At 33.9% G+C, this 18,246-nt stretch overlaps 1 protein-coding gene and 1 long non-coding RNA gene across 2 annotated transcripts in view; both read right to left on the bottom strand.

Moving 5' to 3' along the window:
* The window catches only part of Rgk3 (Rad, Gem/Kir family member 3), a 159,291-nt gene extending 148,357 nt beyond the window's left edge, over positions 1-10,934 (bottom strand). The window contains exons 1-2 of the mRNA XM_076776809.1: positions 10,816-10,934; positions 4,691-5,472 (exon numbers count right to left, since the gene is read on the bottom strand). Of these exons, the coding sequence (XP_076632924.1) occupies positions 4,691-4,949 (259 nt within the window). The 5' untranslated portion in view covers positions 4,950-5,472; positions 10,816-10,934. The remainder of the gene's footprint in view (positions 1-4,690; positions 5,473-10,815) is intronic.
* LOC143347559 (uncharacterized) overlaps positions 1-18,246 on the bottom strand; it is a 220,404-nt gene that overhangs the window by 183,467 nt on the left and 18,691 nt on the right. The gene's annotated exons all lie outside the window — the stretch shown is intronic.

Below are 18,246 nucleotides of genomic sequence, written 5' to 3'. Positions count from 1 at the left end.
CTTTTTAGATAATTTGCTTGTATCTTATAGATTTCGTTATTATTATAGATTATTGCATACCGAAATGTGTCCAAAATTCAATTTTTTGTTGTAAATATTATAAATATGTCCAAAACAAGTGTCTCATTTACCATTCTTACTATTTATTCGCTCTATTCTTTGCCTAATATAATTTTAAATCTCTTCTGTGAATTATTGAGGTTGATGATAAAAAGGATCGTCGAAAGCGTTCTAAATGTATACAAGTAGTACCAAAAGATTTCTTAAATAAAATAGACGATTAATAATTTTACTATTCCACCAGCAATATTTAATTTTCATATTTCTGCCAGTTCTGGCAAAAATTCTATTTAAATTCTAAACTCTTTGTATTTTGACAACGTCGTCTATGGTTTTTGTAACGAGCTTCTCAGTTACTTTATTATTCTAAGAATACTACGCCAATTTGACGTGACGATTGTCAGGGAAAATTTAGCGTGAGATCTACCAGGGCACAGTTTTCTGAATGCCGTGGACGTATAATTTAATAAAATGAATGACTACATTCGATCATGCTGTCCCGTGTGTAGCCATACCTGGCATTCTAATCCTTATCTTTTCTAACTTAATCTATGAAGTCGTTTTATCACGCCTGAAAGCATCTACTACAGAGGAAAAGTTAATGCATATTGATTATACGTTCGTTTTTTAGTGGAACGAAACATGATTGAGTACTTTTTATTTGAACAGCAATTGATAAATAATACATAAAACAATTAATCGATTTACAAATGGTAATTCATTTTAAATAATATTGTATTTTAACGACTCAAATAATGGTTCATCTAAAATAACTAATTCATTATAAAATAAAAAATAATCTGTAATTGATTACCGTAGTATTATTTGGAATTTCAACAAGTAATTACTTTTAATTAATTTAAGTAATTTCATGTTCCGATTATTGGTAATTTGGCGAGTATGTGTGACGTGGCAATCAACGTGTTGAGCAACATTTTAAGTAATTTCATGTTCCGATTATTGATAATTTGGCGAATATGTGTGACGTGGCAATCAACGTGTTAAACAACATAATAAAAAATTGTCGTTAAGTACCACAATTATAAAAAACTTTTAATTATTTTCTGGGTACGTTATTGATTTTTTTATAATTTCTAAAAACATGAAAAATATGTTGTTACGCAATTCAAATTACAAGTTGATAATTTTCAGCCAGTGACGTAAGACCTTTCAAAGTTTGCGTTCCGTGTCGGTAAATCGAGCTTCTGTCTGTGACGTGGTTATATCGACAATTTACCCTTCAACGAAGTTAATTTAAAAATGGTCGGTTACATAGAGTCAGAAAGCATTGAACCGCGAAGAGCAGTCTTATCTGCGTGTTCTTTCACGTGCCATCGATACGAGGAATCGCCCACGCTATGGAGACTGATTATGCGAAAATACTAATGCGTTCAAAGACCTAGCATTAAGAAATTAACGCGTCGAATGGCGGAATATTTCCATATTCCAGACACATGAAATGGAAAACTGTTGGAAATTTTCATATTTGCCGTAGTATGAAATTTCACACTCTTTGGAATACTGTATTTTCTTTCAATATTTATATAACTGATTTTTTTAATTTCCAGCGGAACTCTGACTTTCCATATTTTCGAATAGTCGAAGAACCTTTAAAAAAACGTTGTTGTCAGTACACGAGGATATTCGAGCTATAGTAAACATTTATAAAGGAAATGTAAACAATAAGCATATGGCCTGGTTGTGATAAAACATATTATTCTTCGAAACTACTAGTAAAATTCGTTAATGGCAATATAAACTATGATGAAACATTGAAAAATCAAGAAGTTCGTTAGGAAAATTAATTAAATTACAGTGTTTTGAAGTTGAATAGACCTCTAGTATCAGAAAGTTGTCATTATAATTCATAGCATTCGAATCTGTAAAAATTTCAATAAAAACAAGATTCATCAGTTTTATAGTCACTTTTTCTTACTAATACTTATTGTTCCATATACATTAAACTATTAGTGAATGATACTAGAACTCGTTTGAACAATACAGGTACTTTGAAAAATTTCATTTTCAAATATTACGTCGTCCCATATGTTCGTGCAGAGTTTTGTAAAAATAGTAAACCTTTTCTCGTTCGATGAGCCATTGTATCGTCGCTACGAAACTTGTTTGGTTTTTTTATTAAAATGTAGTTCAATGCTTTTCATTAAAAGGTTGACATTTTCAAATTGTTTAATAAGCCTGGAGATTGTTCCATTCCATTTTTTGTAAGGTTCGGTTTTACTATATCTTAACAAAAATATTCACGCAATCAAGAAAATTTCGTAGGTCAGTGTAGAGTCCAAGCTTCGACTTTTGACACGATATCTATTCCTTTCAAATTACTATGAATTCTTGATGTTCAAAATTTCATAAATCCCCTTTACTGACAAATTTTGTTTGACTTCTATTAAATTACAAATTATACAGGGTGTTCGGCCCATCCTTGGGAAAAATTTTAATGAGAGATTCTAGAGGCCAAAATAAGACGAAAATCAAGAATATCAATTTCTTAACTGAGGCTTCATTAAAAAGTTATTAAGAAATTAAATTAAACAATTTCAAATCATTCTGGAAAAATTATTTTCGATTGTGGGGGTTAATTACAATCATTTTTGGTCAATAGACATACACCCAAAATCCTACCCACTTTCGAGAAAAAAATTCCTTACCAGAAATATAGTTTTGGACCAGAAATGTCTCCTCAAACTTTCATGCAAATCTTTAAAACATCATAACTCCTGAACGAATTGGACGATTTTAATGTTTGAAAATGCAAACGACGCGTATTTTAATCAAGAATATGTAGAAATTCCAAAAATATTCGAAAAATTGATGCTTGACCCCGTAAAATGGGAAAAACTCCCAAAATATGGTCCAATTTTCAAACAGCCATAATTCCGACAGTAGTGAATATATTTCAATGAAACTTTTTTCTAAGGTAGAGCTCATGGATACCTATAAAAAAGTATTAGACAACTTTTCTGTAGGTTGTCAAACAACATTATTAAAAATCAAAAATCAATTTTTAAGAAAAATCGAGAAGGGTAGGTGCTGAAATTTTTCGGCGAAATTAAAAAGTTTCGAATCGTTCTGAAAAAATTATTTTCGGTTGCGGGGATCAATTAAAATCATTTTTGGTGAATAGACATACCCCTTAAATCCTACGTATATTTGAGAAAAAAATTCTTTACCGAAAATATACTGTGTGGTCAGAAATGTTTCCCCGAAATTTCATGCGTATGTTTAAAAAATCATAACTTCTGGACGGATTGAAGGATTTTACTGATTAAAAATTTAAACAATGCGTATGAATAGAGCTCTAGAACCCTAGAAAAATGGATCGAAAATATGCATTGGATGTAAGGTCTACTCGTATACCTCGCCTCTGGTGAGAACTATCGCGCGCGTGCAGCTGTTTGCAAATTGCCGTTCTGTAGGCGGAACTTTAAACGATAATAACTCTTTAACGAAGCTTCAATAAATAAATTAATATTCTTGATTTTCGTCTTATTTCGGCCTCTAGTATCTCCCATTAAAATTTTTCCCAGGGGTGGGCAAGCACCCTGTATACTCGTCAATTTCAGAAGATCCACGGACTTGTGGGACGACGTAATATTTCGACCACGTTTCAGACGTTTTAAGGAGCCTTTGTGGGATTTAAAAAATCGAATTTTTTTTGCGTTTTCTTTTAGTATGTAGTCTCGAAAATATATCTACCAAATATTAAATTGAAATTCGGAAAACTGACGAAGTTATAGCCTGCTGAAATGTACCACGCACAAGTATAACAACTGGACGTGAAACTTTAAAGCTGTTTTTCTCGAAACTACATTTTTCGGCACTGCGTAGACGATAACATGAAAACTATTCAAGATATCAACATCAAATTTATAAAGTATTTTTACAACTGGTCTCTCTATAACATGAACTAGGATAATTGCAATATATGCAATACTTTTTCTTTCATCAACAAAAAAGCAACCAAGTATATGAAAATATTCAGTATTTTTTCGTAAAATAGCTGCCATTTTGCCATTTGTCAATTTTATATCTATTCACTAAAAATGTTTGCAATTGACCCCTGCAACTGAAAATAATTTTTCCAGAACGATTTGAAATTTTCTTCATTCGTCGAAAAATTTAGGCACCCAATTAGATTTTTAGTAAAGAATTTTTTTCTCGAAAGTGCGTAGGATTTCGGAGATATGTGTATTCACCAAAAATGATTGTAATGAATCCCCGCAACCGAAAATAATTTTTCCAGAACGATTTGAATTTTTTGAATTTAATTGTTAATAACTTTTTAACGAAGCCTCCATCAACAAATTGGTATTCCTGATTTTCGTCTTATTTTGGCCTCTAGAATCCCCCATTAAAATTTTTCCCAAGGGTGACCGAACATCCTGTATAATAAATATATCCTCAAACTCCGAAATTAATCGCTATTTAATAGCCCGCAAAAAAAAATCACAAAAAACATCTTTTTTTCTTGCCTACAAGGTAGAACGGTCCCGTAACACACTGTGACGTCGAAGCATCGTAAAACGAAACCAGGGCAAATAGAATATTTCCCCTCCTCGAACAATCACCGCTCCATACGAGTAAAATATCCCTAACATTATTGTCTGATTACCTTGAGCAGCTGCCCGGCGTCGAATGCTCTTATTCGCACCGGAAACACGAGCACTCTGGGACCTGGTAGCGGGTCTACGCCTTCTGGTCGGTGTACTGCTATCAGGTGTACCACTACCACTGTCCTTTTCCCTGTCCGACTTATCCCTGTCTCTGGCGCCCGAGGGAGGCATCGCTTCCAACATTTGCTCCATGCTGGAGAATCCGGGAGCGCAGATCGAAGCCGATCTGGTCTTCCTGCGAAGCGAATTCTCGGCCATCTTTGCCCCGTTGTTGCAAACTTTCCCAAACGAGGTCCGCGACACAGTCTACTAAACGATTCCCAGAAACAATTTACAGAAGCGTCCGCGTATATAGGATCCCGATAACGGTCCACGGTGTCTCGTATTCACTGCACTGTATCGACGTTTTGGAGTCAATTTCCTCCCTGAGAGTGTCTCTTATCGAACTTTCAGTGTGTTAACGGCTTCTAGATATGTCGAACCGCTCGAGATCTTCTCCGTGCGACCGTAGAAAAGAGTCGTACGCACTTTCACACGATACTCGCGCCCTTCCAATCACCCGGGAGCGTACTTTCAGTAATCCTTCCGGAGCTTTCGTGTATTCTCTCAGACGGATAACGACTCACTGCGCGGAAGACGTTCCCCGAGCGTCTGGCACTTGACACAAATTCTGTTTTTTCGGTTAAAAGTTCCGTAAAACTCGGACACGGTTTTGTCTCGTCGGTCGAGTTCGCGGAAATGCACCGGTGTCCCTCAGGCTCGCCTCGACGAAACGCGAATTCTGAAGCAACATGTGGTATCGCAGTCGTTAGTCGCGGAGTACCGAAAACGCTCTATTTAGCCGTTGGCAGACCGTTTAAATAATTCTCGCAACCGCAGAATGACTCAGCGTAATTTTAACCTGCAATCTCGACCTGTCTAAATTTCGTTGAGAATGTTTGCTTGATACAGTCGTGATAAAATTAAATGGACGTGCAAAGGAAATAAGTATAAATTAAATTTAACCAAAGTAGTATAACTATTATGCAGGGAAATTTGATATATTGTTTCGCATTTTTCCGTACACACTTCAGCAGTGTGTTCTACAAGTAAAAATAAGACTAAAATGTTATATAACAAAAAATCCATAAGTGTTTTGTTAAGAAGTTAAAATATGAACTGTGAAAGATATGATAACACTGTTTCTCTCAGTTTAAACAGGAAAATACGAGATACGTATGCAGTGTCGATGTTACCATAAGTAACATAAATATGTAAATTAGGATATGTTTACTGTTTTTGTAATGTTGAACTCTATGGCAGCAAGTGGTACACTGTACTACAAACGAAAGAGAAAGGTTACAGTACAGAAATACGTACAAGAGATGATTTAATTGCAAAAATCTATATCGCATGTGAAGAGATTCGACAAAATCGCAACCAACCAAAGTTAACAATAAATTCAATAGTACGTCGATGTCAAAAGTGTCTTAGGAAAGGCGTCACTTTAAAATGGAAACATAGGTATATTCAACAGCGTTTACATTACATTTCATATTTTGTTCATAATTTCTTAGCAAAGCATTTATGAATTTTTTGTTATATAATATTTTAGTCTTAGTTTTATTTGTAGAACACTGCTAAAGTGTGTACGGAAAAATGCAGAACAACCTGTATATTTTTATAGTAGATAGACTATTTAGCGAATAATTGAAATTGATGTTTACATTTGTGATGAAATAAAGTATACTCAACGAGAACGTTGGTTGATTGTCGAGGGACAAAAATAAGTGGACACTCGTTCAAACTGTTATTATTACGCTAAAAATGTAAACAAGCGCGAAGTATCTTTTTCATTTTCACACAGTAGTCTCAAATGAACTATTTGGTTGATGCGTAAACTTTACAAAAAATAGATTATTTATAAGGAAAAAACAGAATGTCAATAAAAAAAGAATTTTCAAATCAAATTCATAATTTGATTATAGCAAACTGTCGAAATAAATTAAGTTACTCTACAGTAGCAAAAAAGTACAGTTTTTCGGAAAGTGCAGTCGACAAACTTTATAAAAAATATTTACTATATAGTACAATTGAAAATTGAAGAGGCAACGAACGTAAATATCGACAAAATCCAAGAATCTCAGCGCAAAATATTGTTGAAATGTTGAAATTAATCATTGAAAATAGTACGACGAAGGTTGCAAGAAACGAGATTAAGATACTGTAAATCCAAAGATACGCCGCATATTGACAACATTAACACGAGGAAATATTTACCTTTCGCTAAAAAATGCATAAATATACCAGTATCATTCTAGAGAAAAATAATACAGAGCGATCGAAACAAATTTAAACTGCAGTAATTAAAAAAGAAACATCATATGGTTGGTTGAGAGCCATAGTGGCGTAAGTCCTAATTCTCCAAATTTGAGTTAACAGTGGATTAGAACCCTACAAGCTGTCTCCTATATATCATCAAAATAGGTTTACTTTGTTCATACTTTGTACATACTTGTACAAGTTCCTACTTTGCCGAGAAATGGCGAAACTTTTGTTTGTCACTAAACAAAGTCAGCAAAGTATTGCAAACCATAATGGTGTAAGTCCACCTTACGCTCTATTATTAATACTTCTACATACAAATTAGAGAACATATTATATTGTACGTTATATTATACATATGATATTGTACGTTAAAAATTATTACTCATTAAAAATGTATTCGTTGTTAAATTTTCACTAACTGATATATTTCCGAAATTTCACTCCAGAATTTAAACATCCATCAATTACTTTCATACACAGATATTTATTAACACTTTTCTACACTTTTGGATGTGTTTTTGTAACGGTAATATTTATTTGGATCAACGATTACAAAATATTATTTTATGCGAAATAGCTAAAATGTGTTTTCGAAATAGTGGAATAAGTCTATCTGAATGGTTATTTCACTCCAGAATTTAAACATCCTTCAATTTTTACATACAGACATTTTATAACACGTTTCTGAGCTTGTAGTAGTGTTTTTGTAACTTTAATATGTGTCTGGATCTTTTTAAACAATGAACGCAAAACATTTTACGCAAAATGTCTAGAAGGTGATTTACACCACTGTGGTTCTCAATCCGCCATATATGGGGAAAAAGAAAGGAAACATACAAAAAGCTGTTTTGTATTATTACTGTTAAATTTGGTGGAGTGTCACTAATATTGTGAGGGTGTTTTTCATGAAATGGAGTTGGCAATTTGGTCCAGATTGACGGAATAATGAATGCACACGACTATATTTAAATAATAAACGAAAATTTAGAAGAGGCAGTTGCGAAAATAGGCCTCTAAGAAGAATTTATTTTACAATAGGACGACGTCCTGAGGCACACAGCTAAAAGAAAAACAAAGAAATTTTGGAGGATTCCAATATTCAATTATTGGAATGGGCGTCACAAAGTCCGGATTTGAATCTAATCGAAAACTTATGGAGCGTACTGAATTCGAAAATCTGGTAAATAGAGAAATTTTTCAGCAAAGGGTGGTCACACTAAATATTGATTTTATATTCTTATATTATTATCTGTCTACTTATTTTTGTTCCTCGGCAATTAACCAACATTTTCGTTAAGTATATCTTATTTCAATTATACGTTAAATAATCTATGTACCATGAAGGTATATAATATATAAAACTTAAGTGCAGAATAGTTATGCTATGATTAAATTTAATTTATATTTTCTTTACCTGTCTACTTATTTCTGCCCACAATTGTATTAAACAGTGCTTTGTTTGCAGATTTTATGAGATAAATTTTGCAACCCGGACGGATCTTCTGAAATAAAATTCTTCTACCGAGGGAACTCGCGAGAATCATTGTACGGGGTGTGGCTAGAATTCACGGCTAAATTTTGGAGGAAATATGTTACGTCTAAAAAGAGAAGCACGGTTTCCGGTGCAAACACAATGTGCAAATGCAACAGAAACTCGAGCAAACGGCGAAAAGAGTTGAAACCGTAATTATTTTGTCCAGTTCCGGGGCTACGAAGTTAGTTTGTTCGTTCAGACGATTAATTTGTTCGCGCAAAACCAACGATCGAGTCCGTTTCTATTGTGTCCGACGGTTCTATAAGTTGTGGCACGCTGTTAAGAGCGATTCGGTTTCGAAAACCCAAACAAAGTTTATTACCCGCGGATCGGTTTACCAGCAACGAAGTGAAAACGGCTTCCACGATTCTCGCGAAACGCTTGTACCATGGAGATGAGCAGCCTATCAAAGTCGTCAAACTTCGAGGAAACACGACATGAATGCACCTGGAATATACACATAACGCGATAGAACGTGTCGAAAGGAAATCCACCTTACTCGAGCCGCTTACGAGAATAAAACTACGCGATATTACGCGAGATATTTTGCACTCCAATAACACGTTACAGGCTCGACGTTTCCCAATTTGTACGAGTACTCGAGAAACGTGAAGAGGAGACGAAATTTGCCATAAGCATCACGAAACACTTTGAAAATTCAATATTAAATTTTATTCGATAACGATGTTGCGTTGCTTCCTAAATTTGACGTAGAATTAAAGCATCTGATAATTTTATAGCCACTTTGCGATAGTTTAATCTTTTCGATGGTCTATAAAGGCTTCATTCGACAAAGGATGTGTATTAATCTGTTTGTTCACGATGAAAATGATGCGTTTACTGCGCTTAAAACGCAACGATGAGTGGAAGAGATCGACCTATGCGCATTCCGTTGTGTTTACGAGCTCGGCGCTGATAACAAATTTTACGAATTGCGAACTCGCCGCTTCGCTCGCCAAGTGTTTTCCTGTTTCTAAGGTACGTCGTAAATTGTAACCTACAAATCTAGGAACCTCGTTTCGAAGTTTCCACTGAATTTCCGTCTGAAATTGCGTTTTCCACAATTTGAAAGTTATTCAAGCCTGTCGATCGCTGAGCACGTCCGAAGTTTGCCAAGTTTATAATCTACTCTGCCATTTTACGCAGGTCGTTCAAGTTTATTTAATTTTTTCATATTAAAACCTCGACGTCGCTTTTAATGCTCGATAAATAGGGATTCGACGACTTCCTTCTCCTTCTAACGAGTTCTCGACATCGAAAAGAACAAAATTGTCCCTCACCGTCTCTATCAGACACCCCCGCGATCTCATCAACCTTATCAAGCGATAAACTCCCCGTAATACATTCACCGATATATCAATGTCTTTCAACCTTACTACAGATCATATTGACGCATGACTCTGAACAGGTGCATGATTGAAACCAGTTTCCTATTTCGATGCGCATCACGTCTACGGTATATGTGCTCGAACCGCCTCAAAGGTAGTAACAAAATCCGCGTTAAACAGACTCACGTATTTCTAATAATGGACTCTGATGCAGATCTGGTGATTCTCATCGTCGTTAGAGAAATATAGAAATATATTCCCACTTTTTCAACGAACTTCCCGAAACTTCACTAATCTCACGCTCTTTAAAAATCCACATCAACTAGAAAAACAAATACGAGAATAAATTAAAGAAGGCAACATCCTGACGAATGAAAACATCGCGAAGCGATTCACGTTTATTAAAAAATTAGAATTTTTCCTAAACAAATACAAATCTGTCGACACGATTATTATTCCAAAATGCGTATCGATAATAACGTTCCTACTTTTTCTTGAAATCTGATACCGATTTTAGAACGACGTCGATTCGAATGGGAAACAACGAAGTCCCAACAGCAAACCATAATAATATTCGTGCTGCAGCTATGTTCATAGCCCTTTTGGGAAATCTGTGAATCCCGCCCACTCGACCATTGCCTCGAACAAAAGGGGGGTATAAAAGCTTCCAACGTTCTAGCAAGAAACATGGTTTGAAAATATTGAAAAGATGTCCAGGCTGTTTGCGCGTCCCCCATTGTTTTAAATTTTAAAAATTTCAAAAGAGATCGACGGATGATAGGATTCGTTGCTTTTGTAAGTTACGTTCCAATCCCACAGACTCCATCGAGAACACGAAAAGAAGAGAACGCGGAACCGCGATGCCCCGGCACTGCCACGAGTGTATACAATTTCCTCTGCATCCGACATTCTTCCGATTGGAAAACGTTACTCCGAGCGAAAGATCGACGATTACCACTTCCGGTGGCCGGGGATCCAGTCTCTTCCGTCACATGTCTCGATCGCGCGCGGCGAGGGATGCTGAACGCACGGAACGGATGCGACGCAACGCACGTTGAACGATACGCGGCACACTGAGGCCTCTGGACAGCGACGTCGGGACGCCAGGCGTCGCGGCAGCTCGGCACGCCTCGCGGGGACGCTCGGCGAACCTCGTGCCAGACGCTGGCCAGCGTCCAATTCTGCAAGTTTTTCGTCGGCGTCGCGGAGTTTCGAAACCGCGAACCAATCTACAAAACGTGGCCCGATGGAGATTCGCGGGAAAACGGCTCTCGCTGCGAATTATTTACGAGCGCCGTGTGAATTGAACGCGGTCTTTAGCCGGTCTGTTGTTTTATGGACTGCTATCCAAGAAGCGTTAGACCGAGACGAATTTGTTTTTAAGGTGCCTTCTGGTTTTGGGAACGAAACGAAGCAATTTCTAAGACATTTTTTTCTGAAGAAACCGAAAGACTTTTTAAGGGGGCAGTCTCATGTGAACGTTGCAAGATTTAACCATCTTTATTCATTTTTTTTTAACTAAATGTTACATCTAACGCTATAATTTATTTTCGCAATTTATTTAACTATCCTTTGGGAATATAAAATGAATTTTTTAATAATTTTTATTGACTTTTCTAGTTTTTATTACGCCCACAGTAAACATGTGTTTAACACTAGATTTACGGGCATTGATCGCACATACAGGGTGTTCGGCCACCACTGGGAAAAATTATAATGGAAGATTCTAGAGGCCAAAGTAAGACGAAAATCAAGAATATCAATTTTTTTTCTGAGCCCTCGTTAAAAAGTTATTAACAATTAAATTAAAAAATTTCAAATCGTTCTGGAAAAATTATTTTCGGTTGCGAGAGTCAATTACAATCATTTTTGGTGAATACACATACCTCCGAAATCCTATCCATCTTCGAGAAAAAAAATCGGGTAGGTACTGAAATTTTTAGACGAAATTAAAACATTTCAAAACATACTAAAAAAATTATATTTAGTTACAGTGGGCAATTACAATCATTTTTGGTCATTATACATACCACTGAAATCCTACTCAGTTTCGAGAAAAAAATTCCTTACCAGAAATATAATTTTGGACAGAAATGTCACCTCAATCTTTCATGCATATCTTTAAAACATCATAACTCCTGAACGGATTGGACGATTTTAATGTTTAAAAAAGCAAACGACGTGTATTTTTGTGTAGAATATGTAGAGATTCTAAAAATATTCGAAAAGTTGTTCCTTGACCCCCTAAAATGAGAAAACCTCCATAAAAATGGTCCAATTTTCAAACAGCCATAACTCCTACGATAGTGAATATATTTCAATGAAACTTTTTTCTAAAGTAGAGCTCATAGTTACCTACAAAAAAATATTAGACAACTTTTCTGTAGGTTGTCAAACAAAATTACTAAAAATGAAAAAGGAATTTTTAAGAAAATCGACAGAGGGTAGCTACTGAAATTTTTCGGTAAAATTAAAAAATTTCGAATCGTTCTGGAAAAATTATTTTCTGTTGCAGGGGTCAATTACAATCATTTTTGGTGAATAGCCATACCCCCGAAGTCCTACGTATATTCGAGAAAAAAATTCAAGTAGGTGCTGAAATTTTTCGGCGAAAAAAAAAAATTTCAAATCGTTTTGAAAAAATTATTTTTGGTTGCGGGGGTCAATTACAATCATTTTTGGTGAATAGACATACCCTCGAAATCCTAACCATTTTCGAGAAAAAAATTCTTTATCCAAAATATAATTTCAGGCCAGAAATGTCACTCTAAAATTTCGTGCGAATCTTTAAAACGTCATAACTTGTGAACGGATTGGACGATTTTAATGTTTAAAAAAGCAAACTACACGTATTTTGGTGGAGAATATGTACAAATCGCAAAAATATTCGAAAAGTTGGTCCTTGACCACGCAAAATGAGAAAACCTCCATAAAAATGGTCCAATTTTCAAACAGCCATAACTCCTACGATAGTGAATATATTTCAATGAAACTTTTTTCTGAAGTAGAGCTCATGGGTACCTACAAAAAAGTATTAGACAACTTTTCTGTAGGGCGTCAAACAAAATTACTAAAAATGAAAAAGGAATTTTTAAGAAAAATCGACAGGGGTAGGTGCCTAAATTTTTCGGCAAAATTGAAAAGTTTCAAATCGTTCTGAAAAAATTATTTTCGGTTGCGGGGGTCAATTATAATCATTTTTGGTGAATAGACATACCCGCGAATTCCTACGCACTTTCGAGAAAAAAATTCATTACCGAAAATCTAATATGAGGCCAGAAATGGTTCCCTGAATGTTCATGCGAATCTTTAAAACGTCATAACTTGTGAACGGATTGGACGATTTTAATGTTTAAAAAAGCAAACTACGCGTATTTTGGTGGAGAATATGTACAAATTGCAAAAATATTCGAAAAGTTGGTCTTTGACCACGCAAAATGAGAAAACCCCCATAAAAATGGTCCAATTTTCAAACAGCCATAACTCCTACAATAGTGAATATATTTCAATGAAACTGTTTTCTGAAGTAGAGTTTATGGGTACCTACAAAAAAGTATTAGACAACTTTTCTGTATGGCGTCAAACAAAATTACTAAAAATGAAAAACGAATTTTTAAGAAAAATCGACAGGGGGTAGCTGCCTAAATTTTTCGGCGAAAATAAAATATTTCAAATCGTTTTGGAAAAATTATTTTCTATTGGAGGGGTCAATTACAATAATTTTTTATAAATATACATACCCTCAAATTCCTATCCACTTTCGAGAAAAAAATTGTAGTAAAAATGTAGAAAATTGTAGAAAAAATTATTTTTGGTTACGGTGGTCAATTACAATCATTTTTAGTGAATAGACATACCCCCGAAATCCTACCCACTTTCTAGAAAAAAATTCAATACAGGCGGAAGTTTAAATGTTAATAACTTTTTAACGAAACCTTCATCAACAAATTAGTATTCTTGATTTTCGTCCTATTTTGGCCTTCAGAATCTCCCATTAAAATTTTTCCCTAGTGTGGCCGAACACCCTGTATAGGTGCAGGATTTTCCACTATGGAACTAGGAAAATTAATTCTCAAGTTGAAATGTCGAGGGAAATAAATTTGGATTTGTGGATTTTACCAAAGTTACAGAAATAAGTGTTGGAACAAATTTTGGAATATTTAGTTCACAATGATCTGAAATTAAAAATTTGGTCTGGCAGAATATTGTACGGTTTTGATCTGGCAGTGAATATGTTAATGCAGCGGTTTTGTCACGCATTAATACATGTTTTGCGAGTACTCGCAATTTTTTTCAGTAAAAAGTACTAACAACTGTAAAAATTACTGAAGCATATATACGAGATGTTTTATATACACTGCTGGCCAATATTATAAGTTCACTTCATTTTTGACTTATTTATTGTTATGGTTAGAGCTGTTGCTTCTTTCTTTTGCAGAATTACATAAATAGGATAAAGATTGATAATATTTACGTAAACAATAAATTGTTTCTCTTTTTTAGAAAAACTCTCTTTGCAGGATAAACAAAAGTATAAGTTCAATTATAAATTACAATGAAAATTATTCTTAATAATCAGTAGCTGATCCATGATGGCGAATTAGTTGGAAAATTCTCGATTTCATAATGCTTGCAAGATTTTCTATCGAGCCTTGATCAATTTCTTGCCACGCGATAAAAATTACTGTTTTTAATTTCTGGACTGTAAAATATTTTTTATTATTTCGATAAATTCGTCTAGCGGGTATTCCCCGTACATTTTCCATAGAATTTCATATTTATAATAAAGGGTTAAACATATAATTTATATTTACTTGGATTTATTACGTTTTATAAAAGTACTCTGCCGGTTAATTGCGAAAATATTAGCAATCTCTATGCCAATGAAATTCGTGAACTGAAAATGACAGTGGCTAATTGTTCTTCGACAAACTCAATAATAATTGCGTGATTTCAAATTACTGGAACTGAACGAATACGCATATTGAAATATCATTCAAGGAAAATGTTAAATACGTCGAGCGTAAAAAGGCAATCAGGAAAAATTTTCAGAAGTCAAAAGAACTTTCGTCGAAAGAGGTTCAAAGAGAGAAGTGAACAAGTAAAAACGTTGCTTACGCGGTTTCGCCAGAAAACTATTACGAGAATTTAGCTCTTACATTTTATATGATTTCTCCGAACCCGAAGGTTACTCTTTCCTTACAATTAATCACGTCGACGCGGGCAGTCTAAATTTTCTAAGAACATGCGGGAACGATGTATTCTCGGTTAGAATCCCTCACGAATTAATTTTTTATAACGAAGACAAAAATAAAAAACGTTTTTCACGTTATCAAATTACGTTAGAAATATAGGTTAGTAAACAATGGAAACAAGTAATAAATGATAGCAATTAAATGCAACAAAGGAATAACAAGTTGTTTATCTTTCATTCGTTACTCGAGATTTTTATCTGGATATTATCATAAGTAATTTACGTCACCGTTTGTGCAATATGAAAAATAGTTTTTTCTCGGATATCGTGTTGCTTCCCAAAAAACCAAAACCATTTTTTAATGAGTCTGAATCATAGCTGGCGATGAAGAAGAATTAAATTCCATTTATATTGTTTTGTGAAAAATTAAACGTTAACGGAATAAAATAAATATTGCACATTTGTACACAACTCTTGTACAGTGCACGTAACATTAAAAATTATTTTGTTCAGTAATGAAGATGCTAGTATACACTAACATCTCATTTCATTTTGGCGAGATTCCTAAAATTTCGAAGTATTATAATAACATTCACGAACAACTACCAATATAACGTAACTTACATTTTCCGCTTAAAAATGATAATTTGTGTTATTTTGCTTTTTATGTAATAACTTTTCTTCTGTAGAGTATAGCTCCAATTTTCAATCGATTTAATAATCGGCACGCATATACATTTTTCTTTTGTTTTAAAAAATAAAGTGTTTTGAATATTGAATAATGTTGAATATTAATGTGTTTCTCATATTAAATAAAAAAAATAGCTAAAAATGAAATCAAGTATGCGACGAATATATTCTCGGAAGAAAACTGTGACTAAACAATTTTAGGAAATACTAGCTAGATACGTTTCTTTTTTTGTTAGTAATCTATTACGTTTGTGTTCAAAATATAGATACAATTGCGATTAAAATTAAATGGACAGGTAGGGGAAATAGGTACGAATTAAATTTAATCAAAGTAGTATAATTCCAGAGGCCAAAATAAGACGAAAATCAAGAATACTAATTTGCTGATGGAGGCTTCGTTAAAAAGTTATTCAAAGTTATTTGTCGAAAAATTTTACACATTCTCGAATTTTTTTCTCAAAAATGGATGGGATTTTGGGGGTACGTGTAATGACCAAAAATGATTGTAATTGACCACCGCAACCGAAAATAATTTTTCCAGAACGATTTGAAAAATTTTTTTTCGCCGAAAAATTTCAGCACCGATTTTTTTTCTCGAAAGTGGATAGGATTTCGGAGGTATGTATAATAACCAAAAATGATTGTAATTGACCCCCGCGAGCAAAAATAATTTTTTCAGAATGATTTGAAATTTTTTAATTTTATTTTTTAGTAACTTTTTAATGAAGCCTCAGTCAAGAAATTGATATTCTTGATTTTCGTCTTATTTTTGCCTCTGGAATGCCGCATTAAAATTTTTCCCAAGGGTGGCCGAACACCCTGTATAGCGAATTGAAATTGATATTTACATTTGTGTTGAAATAAAAATACTTAACGAAAACGTTGATTAATTCTCGAAGGACAAAAATAAGTGGACATTCGTTCAAAATGTTATTACTACGCTAAAAATGTAATCAAGCGCGAAGTATCTTTTTCATTTTCACGCAGTAGTCTCAAATAAACTATTTGGTTGATGCGTAAGCTTTACAAAAAATAGATTATTTATAAGGAAACAGCAGAATGTCAGTAAGGAAAGAATTTTCAAATCAAATTCGTAATTTGATTATAGCAAACTGTCGAAATAAATTAAGTTACTCTACAGTAGCAAAAAAGTACATTTTTTCGGAAAGTGCAGTCGACAAACTTTATAAAAAATATTTACTATATAGTACAATTAAAAATTGAAGAGGCAACGAACGTAAATATCGACAAAATCCAAGAATCTCAGCGCATAATATAATTGTAATGTTGAAATTAAGTGCGTCATTGAAAATAGTACGACGAAGGTTGCAAGAAACGAGATTAAGATACTGTAAATCCAAAGATACGCCGCATATTGACAACATCAACACGAGGAAATATTTACCTTTCGCTAAAAAATGCATAAATATACCAGTATCATTCTAGAGAAAAATAATACAGAGCGATCGAAACAAATTTAAACTGCAGTAATTAAAAAAGAAACATCATATGGTTGGTTGAGAGCCATAGTGGCGTAAGTCCTAATTCTCCAAATTTGAGTTAACAGTGGATTAGAACCCTACAAGCTGTCTCCTATATATCATCAAAATAGGTTTACTTTGTTCATACTTTGTACATACTTGTACAAGTTCCTACTTTGCCGAGAAATGGCGAAACTTTTGTTTGTCACTAAACAAAGTCAGCAAAGTATTTCAAACCATAATGGTGTAAGTCCACCTTACGCTCTATTATTAATACTTCTACAAACAAATTAGAGAACATATTATATTGTACGTTATATTATACATATGATATTGTACGTTAAAAATTATTACTCATTAAAAATGTATTCGTTGTTAAATTTTCACTAACTGATATATTTCCGAAATTTCACTCCAGAATTTAAACATCCATCAATTACTTTCATACACAGATATTTTTTAACACTTTTCTACACTTTTGGATGTGTTTTTGTAACGGTAATATTTATTTGGATCAACGATTGCAAAATATTATTTTATGCGAAATAACTAAAATGTGTTTTCGAAATAGTGGAATAAGTCTATCTGAATGGTTATTTCACTTCAGAATTTAAACATACTTCAATTTTTACATACAGACATTTTATAACACGTTTCTGAGCTTATAGAAGTGTTTCTGTAACTTTAATATGTGTCTGGATCTTTTTAAACAATGAACGCAAAACATTTTACGCAAAATGTCTAGAAGGTGGTTTTGTATTATTACTGTTAAATTTGGTGGAGTGTCACTAATATTGTGAGGGTGTTTTTCATGAAATGGAATTGGCAATTTGGTACAGATTGACGGAATAATGAATGCACACAACTATATTTAAATAATAAACGAAAATTTAGAAGAGGCAGTTGCGAAAATAGGCCTCTAAGAAGAATTTATTTTACAATAGGACGACGTCCTGAGGCACACAGCTAAAAGAAAAACAAAGAAATTTTGGAGGATTCCAATATTCAATTATTGGAATGG

This window comes from Colletes latitarsis, chromosome 11 (assembly GCF_051014445.1).
Source record: "Colletes latitarsis isolate SP2378_abdomen chromosome 11, iyColLati1, whole genome shotgun sequence".
In the NCBI taxonomy this organism is placed as follows: Eukaryota; Metazoa; Arthropoda; class Insecta; order Hymenoptera; family Colletidae; genus Colletes; species Colletes latitarsis.
This window is presented reverse-complemented; position numbering and strand designations above follow the sequence as displayed.